This window comes from Magallana gigas, chromosome 3 (assembly GCF_963853765.1).
Source record: "Magallana gigas chromosome 3, xbMagGiga1.1, whole genome shotgun sequence".
Classification (NCBI taxonomy): Eukaryota; Metazoa; Mollusca; class Bivalvia; order Ostreida; family Ostreidae; genus Magallana; species Magallana gigas.
The window spans coordinates 34,597,958-34,607,191 of NC_088855.1; the positions used below are offsets into that span (position 1 = coordinate 34,597,958).

A 9,234-nucleotide genomic window follows, 5' to 3' on the forward strand; every position below is an offset into this window, starting at 1 on the left:
GTTGACCCCCCCCCCCCCTATTAATTGCATTTTGGTTTTCCCACAACAAATAGATCTAACTTGACACAGATGGAGTACACAAGTGTAACGCTAAAATCAATTTTTCCTTTTAAATTTCGAGTGTTCATGTACCAAAAAGCTATCCATTTTTAAATTCTTGACCTCTTAACGATTTCACCCGTATCCAATACATTGAGGACTATTTGGAGTTTTTTGCTAGGTGACACTACGCATTAGGGAAAATAAATACCGATGTTTCAGAACCATACAGTTTTGAAATGCACATATTTTACGACTGATTAATCACAAAATAAGAGGGTCTTTTTTATTTCAAAGAAATAACTAGGATATTTTTCGATATAGAGTAATTGACACCAAATGTATGTATCTTCTGAACTGTAATACAGTTGTTGGAAAATGGTAATGAAACATACACGTCATTTGCATAATAACCATACATTTACTTTATTGAGATTTAGCACGATTCGAAGGTTTGAAGCAAAATGTTAATAATAAAATCAAATCGTTCGGATCTTTTTTTTTTTTTCAAAATTATCTTTTCGGGGAACACCTTTTATAAACAGTTTAAAAGTTAAAAGAAGTATTTATGTTGACCTAGAGATAAATAATGTGTATATATACACACATGAAAATTTAAAAAAGAAATATTCCACTTGACGACGTTAAAAACAAAGTTATATTCAATATCATTCATGTAAGCTTTTATCGCATGCAAATACATGTTTATAAATATGACAACACATGTAACAATTGTAAATGTGCCAATTATCAAATGTAACTCGATCAGATCCACAGTAGATAAGAAAAGCGAATTATGTACAAAGACCATATAGCTTCATTAAGGCTACAGTGTGTAACGTTAAGGATCAAACATAAGCCTAATGTAATATAATGTAATGTTATGTAATGGGGTGTACAAAGCCCATAATGAGACTGTTATAAAGATTTGAATGAAAATAAGTCATTTTCTAACTCATCAATTAAATATGTGAATTGGCATTTCTTAATTTTATTTTGTATGCCAATTAAAGCACCACTTAAACAGATCATGAATGTGTTCACGACTTACATGTATATTCGCTATAAGTTTTCTACTCGCGTCAAAGAAACATCATTTTGTTAATGCAGTATACAGTTCAATAAATGAATAACCTCACAAATTTGAACATAAAAATTGACTGGATATTGCAATTTTGGATGTTTATGAATCAAAACATATGAATCGCACAAACGCTTAATCAGCGAAATTCATGTATTGCAACAGCCCTTCGGAAGCCTAGCTGGCAACTTCTTTCGTTCAACGCTGGACCAAATTAGCTCGTTCAAGTTCACGGACAAAATCAGTATGTGTGGTGTGAACCTCGTCCCAGAACATCTGTTGTTTGACCTTGCTAAGCCAAGACTCCACCTTGGGCCACATTTTGAAACTAAACCCCGTCCACTCCAGTAGTACGAGGACAGAAGCAGCACAAGAATCCGACACGGTCAGTTTATTTCCGGCGAGGTATTTAGACTTCTCCAAATATTTGTTCTCGAGGATTTCCAGGTGAGTCGTTACCTGGCGAAGACCTTTTTCGATGACCACTTCGTTGGCGCTCTCGGGGGAGAAAGAGTAGCTCTCCAAGAATTGGGGAAATACGTAAGTGTAGCCAACTGACCTGCAAGACCGTGTAAAATATTGTTTAACTTTTGTTAAAAAAAGGGGGAGGAAATTCTTTGGAAAGAAATGAACATATTAAAATTGATTTCTCTGGATTATCTGTATTGTTGGGAACTGTCATAGAAGAATAAAGGTTACCTTAAAAGTTCTCCAAAGGACCAAGAGATCACCGATTCGCAGAGCATTTGATTTGGTAACGACATGCCAAATCCAGCGGAAGATGTGTATTTCATGGAGAGGTACCGAAGTATTGCTGTTCTGAAATTAGAGAATAACGAACGGTTTAACTTCGTTGCGGAATCACGCGTATTTCATAGAAAACGCTAACATATATTTGATGAGTGTTTCAGAGGCAAGCAACGGGAACTTTGCATGTATGTTTGAATTTTTTAGAACTAAAAGTACATTTCAAATACTTAAAATGAAATAAGATATATATTTTACATTTACTGTGATCTTTTTTTTATTTTCATTTATTACTTTTTTTTTCTTTATACGCATCATATGTTTTGTATAGCTTGTCCTAATAAATAAATTAAACTTGCTTATTGTTAAAGTTGCCTAGCATGTGCATTTTTACGTTGTTCCAAAATAGTCATACCATTTCTTACTATTGCAATAAAACGTTACAAACTAACAATTCAAAGAATTGAAAATTTGGCAAGAATATAGGTACTCGACGAGAAATGGGCTTATTAGTAATACTTACGCCTCAAACACCACCACATCGCCATCCACGAGCAGAGGGACCTCCTGGTGGGGATGATTACGGAACACGGGGGGTAGGTGGTTAGGTCCCTTGGAGAAGTCGACGTCAATCAGAAGGTGGGGCAGCTCGTTCTGTAAAAACGTCATAATTAATATTATTAGTATATTTCTCAATCTGTTAATAAAATAAATGTTGTGGAGTATTATTAGTGCTAGCAAATAATGTTGGAGCGGTTTTGTTTTAAAGTATAATGATAATGCTTTACTCTCTCTCTCTCTCTCTCTCTCTCTCTCTCTCTCTCTCTCTCTCTCTCTCTCTCTCTCTCATGTTCTATCGTATATTACTGACGAAACCTAAGCAACGAATATAATTCATGACTTTGAGGGTGGTTCTCAATATATGCAAGCAATAACTTGTGCACTGTCAGATGCCTAATTTCAAAGACATCGTATCCTTTAAGTGCGCAATTTTCATTCTTTCCAAAACTTTCTTCAAGCCATGAATGGATTTAATAAATTTATTGCATTTTTAAAAGGCAACGTAGGAGCCCTGCAATAAAGTTGAACATAAGATTTAATTGTAAGTTCATGTATACAGGTCTAAAGTTCCCATATGAAATAATTTCATAATTTTAGAAATCATTACCTTTACTGTTGAATTTTTACATGCAAGTAAAATAATTGAACATTTTTTAGACCACAGTTTCGTTACACGAGAATTTGTTCATGTGTATAGATGTATACAAATAAGTTCTCAAATCACCTCAGAGCTGTGGCCAAGAGTGCATTTCAAAATGGAAGTACAAACGTCCTCAATGAAAACTATAGAGTGGAAATGCTAATGTAAATATAAACAATAGCATGTACCCTAAGCGACGTTCACCTCTAGGGAAAGAAGTTGACAAGTATGTTCTGAAGACCTCTTGACACTGACCATAAAAAGAAGGATCCGGATGATATGATTTTCCTGATAAATTCTTAGGTATTCAGAAAAACTAAAGAGGCTTTTATCACGAAAGCACTGGAGATTCGCGGAAGTTCAAAAGTCTTTTTGACAGGTGACCACTCGCTGAAATGTATGATTTATTGTTCATATCACCACCAATGAACAATAAATACCCGACGATAGGTACTCTCAGGGGGGTACAAAGCGCTTGACTGATTCGTTAGAGGGTACATGTGTGCACTTAGATTTTTAATGTAAGCCAACATGAAAAAAAGAAAGGAATACTGTTTGCGTCCTGTTTTACAGCAAGTAATCTCTGCAGATAAGATTTGCATAAACAATATTTTTTTTTAGAAATAGCACCCCCTTCAAAGAAACGTTTTCTTTATAAATGAGAAAGTCAGGAATGTATGATGTATACATATACATAATAGGGAATACAGAGATTTTCTAGGAAAAAGTTATTGATCAAATGTAAGAAAATCGATGATATCTACTTTGTTTAAAGAAACATGCATAAATGCGCCTGAAACCCCAATAACTGGTGGTATACGAGTGTTTATCTGTCAGTAAAGGCATGCCTTTTCTTATCCACGGAATCGGGATAATGTGCGTACCTGTAACTCTTTAGGTAGATTTCTCATAAAATGGAATTAATAAGAAAATTAGAAAGCTGGTTCTGAATAAAACGCTATTTAAATGGGGTTTTATCTCATGCGCAGTATCAGATCAAATAACATAAACAAAATAAAAAACAGGGGAGAAATTTATTAAACCTTTAAGTCAAATTTATCACTCCTGTGCAATATTTTGCCTGATTTTTTTGTTATATAAGAACTTTCCTCTTATATACTAAGATCCCACACATCGTTTGCTATTCAATACACGGTTGGTATATGTGGAATACAAAGCTCACCTGGGTTTTTACACCATGTGAGCTTTGTAGCCCCCATATTCTCATTAAAACGTGTCTGTTAAATAAACCAAATTAACATCTTGTCATACTAGTAGTGACTTATTTTTCCGGTATTAAAGTGTGGGGATGGAAATTAACCGGAAAACCCCGCTAAAACAAAGGACATGTACCGTGTTTGAATTTCACTCTTTAACTTGGTTGCATTTTTTCTGTTTTACAATGCCCTTTGGGAGCCAGACTTTTGTATTTCCATTTGAAGAAGGTTAAAATACCGAGTGCTTAAGAACGATTCTCTCTCCAACTATCAAAACTTGGAGATTTTTTTCTATTTATGACCGTTGTATTTTACGTTCAAGATGAGCTAGAATATTACTTTTTAAATAGTTTTACTATTTAAAGATCTGTAGTATGACATATTTATGTCATTTGTCTGTTTCAATGGTAAAAAGTCGATGATTTGCATGCCCCCTTTAAAAAATCAAGATTACAAGATATTGATTTAAAAATAGTAACTTCTTTAATAAATCGATTGAATGGTCTATTCTTATTTTTTTCTTAAGAAGGTCATCGTCGAATTTTGGCAATTGGTATTGAAAATCTGATACTCGTATTGGCTAGAAAGCCTCGGAGGGTAGTAAATATACAGTTTTTCAAAAGAAAAAATTACTACTAATCCAGATTGATTCTATAGAATCGAATTTATTTCTCATTGAAAAACTGGAAATGGCTACCATTAAAAGACACGGCTTCTTCTTTCACTGTTTCCATGTCCTTAAGGAGGCTGGGGGGTCAAAATGTAATATATTATAAAACCATCAGATTTATTTGAAAATTTTATATGTGATTTCTGAAGCTATCAACTACTATTTGATAAAGAACAATTTCATGTATCTTAATATGAAATTTTATCATTTTCCATTATTTTTATATGGAGCTCTTCTTTTAAAGGAGATCAATATTGTCTAAAATGGCAGCCACCCCCTAGCCCCCTTAAAAAAATTATTTCGGTATATTCATAGTTAATTCACTTTAATTTATAATGACGATATCAGAAAGACATAATCGTATGCATACAAAAGCATGTCAGCGCATAGATCATACACGGCTCTATCATTAAAATTCCCAGCGCTCAATAACGGAAAACAAGTGATTGGTTTTTCTTTTCAATTTCACGGCTTGCATTAGAATTTGTAAACAACTGACTTGATAAAGAGCGTATTTAATATTTCAGGATCAATTGACATCGCCTTAAACTGGAGAAAGCATTTCTATCTTTTTAAGGGTTATTTAATCTTCCTAAAAAAAATCAAGCTAGACGATTTGATTTAAACTGTGAACGTGCACTTTCAAATTATCAGCAATGGGTGTTATTATTTACATATAGTTGTGAATTGATCCCCCAAACTTAAAAAATAAATAAATTCAACTACTAGTATACCCTTTTAAAGATATATTAATACCCAAGTATTGTTCATGTACACATGTTTTAATAAGAGCTTTTATGTGAGGAAATAAACTGATATAAACATTTAATCTAAACCATTAATAATCACTTGCAGTGCATTTGAAATAATGATCATTTTTAAAGAAATTTTTGGAAATGAAGATCAAAAAAGAAATCAACATAATGTAGATTTGTTCACCGTTATTAGATTCGGAGCAGCAGTTTAAAATGGGAAGGGGGGGGGGGGGGGTAGAATATATGCCGGGATTCCTGCTGTACAACATAATACTATTAATCCAATTTGATTTTAACCAAAGCACTTAATGAAATAATGGAACATTTTTATGTCCTATTTAGATATTGGTGCAACAAAAAATAAAATAAAACGAAAACTGCGTGGGGGATGGTAAGCCATTTATAACACCTACATGTGTATTTGTCATTATTTTTTTTTCCCTTAATATGTTTATTAATTCAGTTTTGCAGTCAGTATATTGTAGAGTGAATAGAAAATCGACGAAGTACGTATTAAGCAATTGAATATAATATATGTCATCAGTTGTATATTGATCCGTGGCCATAACGACAAAGCGGCCCCACACCCCCCCCCCCCCTCCCCCCTCTTCCCTCTCTTTCATTCTCTCTCTCAATCTTTCTCATTTTCTCTATTTCTTTCTCTCACTCTCACATATACATGTAGACACAATTGACAACAGACATGGCGAGATACAATGTTGTTTTGTCGTCATTCTACTATTTAAATCGATGGTTCAATATTTGTCCTTTTAGCTTTGAAGTGTTTTTTCGACCCATACTTACATGCGATCCCATTCAGTAAACGGACTCGAAAACTTTGTTTTAGTTACTGTATGTGAATCAGTTATACACTACTGAAAAAATAGATCGAAACACTAACGCAGACACCATGCATAATAATTTTTATATTAGATGGACAGTGACTCTTTTTTTTTTCAATGAAAACTTGAAACAGTAATCACAAATTCTCTCATTGAGAGAAGCAAGTGGATTGACATATTACAGTAACCGATAGAAGTGAAATATTTTGTAGATTATTTAATAAGCGTACAATACTACTACTTATTTTTGGATATCGTTGGTTCCATTACACTACAATAGGATATGCAGACAAGTCGAATACCGCAGGCTCGGAAAAATAAAATCACTATTATAAAGACATCAAAAGCTTTAAACGAAAGAAGCAAACGATGTGCATGTGTCGGTATTACCAAAATATGAAATGAATTATTCTATAAAAAATAGATTTTAAAAAACGTTGTTAATAATCCGTATCTACCAATCAATGGTATACCAAAATAATATTTCTGCATCCCTATATGAATATTTCACACGTCATTTGTCCTCACTCTGCTCTTTCTATTCATCACAGATATAATGTGCAATTGTCTGCGAACAATCGTTGCAAAAGACATCAATGCCACACGTATTTTAATTTAACAGTTTATTATAATAAAAACGCGCGCAGACACGCATGCCATAAATAGGAACATTAATTAATGAATTAATTGGTTAACTAATTAAAATCATACTGAGAACAAACTGTTGGCGACATAATGAAAATACATTGAATTGTTTTTGATTGGACAGTGTTCGTTAATTGGCATTTTGATTGTCTGTGAATAAAAAATACACGCATATTTGACAAATAAAAACACAGCAGTGGACGATTTAACGTTGTCTCAGAAAAAGGCCAAAACATTTCTTTGGGGATATTATAAAAATAATTGAAGATGCTGGTATTATGAATGGTTAACCTCCCAGGTTGAGGTTGTCTTATACGGCTAGTGAAATAACCAGAAACAAATTGTGAAATCACCCAAAACTTTCCTCACTTAAAAGGAAAGTCCAAACACTTTAATTTACCAAGCCAAATCTAGTAAAGAATATCTCAAATCATATCTTGTCATTTCAAGCTCTGACCACTATCAAAGACATGTCGATACAATAATAATACATAGAGATTATGTTGAATTATACTCGAAGAAACTGCATGCAATTGTACAGTGTCTGTCCTTTCACAAAAAGATGAATGTTCCATGATGCCATTTATAAAGATAATCTCATCATAATTATGAATCACTTAAAACAAAGTAGAAATTTATTATACAAATTTTCTACTATTCAATTTGCAAAAATTACAACCAAGTCTATAAGAAACGACGTCATTTACCTGTATAACGTAGAGCCAGACCGCTCGACAAGCTGGTGAAATCCTGACCAAATAGAGTTCCATTGGACCTTTGTGGAAACCATTCTTTTTCGTGGAAACTTTATCAACACCATTTGTATCCATTTCGATGGGCTTAATTTGTCTCTTCAGCAAATCACCCGCCTTTCACATTTAATAAATCAAATCCAAATTGATATTTGTCTACGCAACATTCGATTTAAAACAAATAATAACTGGCTAGTGCCCACCGACTGCACATTTCTGCTTAGTGTCACACAGAGGGGGAGAAATTGGAAGTCGGGAGAAAGAAGCTTTGCGGAAGATTTAAATGAGCGGGACAGGTTCTGTGTAATAAATCAGCTTCGCAAATAACACAAACAAATATATAAACAGGAAAGAGAAAATATTTAAATCCCCCAATCCCCTAGCAGATACTACAAGTCAAAACCCGAACCAACGGTTGGCCATTTACATCCCAGGTGTAATAGACGCTGTTATTGCAAAATCTATTCAAATTAATCAATTAAATATCTCAGCGTACTAGTAACATTGGAGATATTAAAAGTACAAGTTCCATTCACTGTAAAATATAAATAATCTTATGAAAAGTTTTCTTTTTTAGTTTAATATCACAAATTTGGTTGAGAATTTAAAGTTAATTCATTAAGACCTTTCAGAGAGGTGCAATGGGAAACAAAAAAATACATTGTTCCCTCGAGTACTTATGAAAAAAAGTACGGTATATTGCAAATATCTTCATCGAATGTTTAACTTATTGTGTATTGGGAAAAGTTGTTTGTTTTGACTTGCGTTACTGCCAAAGCAATTCGAATAAGTGTTGTCACGTACCAAATGACACAATATTTTATTCATTAATCCAATTGATTTGATTTCGGTAATATATGTAAATCATCAATCACTTATTACAATTAGCAGAAGCTATTTCGCTCATTTGGTTCTATGTCACTAATAAGTGCGATAAAATGCTGCAGGGTGGTTCATAACGGAATAAGTTCAATACCGATTTTTTAAACATGATACAGCAGACAGTCTCCAGACTTCTGGAAGTCTGGTTTTTTGTCCTTGTTACATTCATAAGGACCCCCCCCCCCCCCAAGAAAAAAAAAACCAGCCAAAAAACAGTGGTTGACCAGATACAGTAAAGTTATGATAATCGAAATAATGTAGGGCTAGTTGTATGTTTTCATGTACATGTATCTAATTCAAAAAGGTTAGCTGTTGACGACGTCATTTCGGCCAATGTCTTACGAGAGGATCGAATTGACCCCGCGACCATTTTATTCTTTGTTGTGGCATTTCCAAGGATTTA

General features: G+C 33.6%; 1 protein-coding gene across 1 annotated transcript; it reads right to left on the bottom strand.

The window, feature by feature from the left end:
• Positions 1 to 1,184: 1,184 nt before the first annotated feature.
• On the bottom strand, positions 1,185 to 8,175 carry LOC105338317 (glutathione S-transferase theta-1). The gene is made up of 4 exons (XM_011443380.4): positions 7,905 to 8,175; positions 2,391 to 2,521; positions 1,820 to 1,939; positions 1,185 to 1,679 (listed from the first exon to the last, which is right to left on the bottom strand). Exons 1-4 carry the CDS (start codon positions 8,025 to 8,027, stop codon positions 1,319 to 1,321), a joined length of 735 nt encoding a protein of 244 aa, XP_011441682.3. The 5' UTR covers positions 8,028 to 8,175; the 3' UTR covers positions 1,185 to 1,318.
• Positions 8,176 to 9,234: the final 1,059 nt, after the last annotated feature.

Bases quoted from the DNA above. Each gene is read 5' to 3' on its own strand.
- LOC105338317 (XM_011443380.4), bottom strand. From the start codon at position 8,027: ATGGATACAAATGGTGTTGATAAAGTTTCCACGAAAAAGAATGGTTTC. The intron at 1,940-2,390 runs GTAAGTATTACT...CTCTAATTTCAG, and splicing joins GATGTGGTGGTGTTTGAGGC to AACAGCAATACTTCGGTACC. The intron at 1,680-1,819 runs GTAACCTTTATT...ACGGTCTTGCAG, and splicing joins TCCTTTGGAGAACTTTTAAG to GTCAGTTGGCTACACTTACG.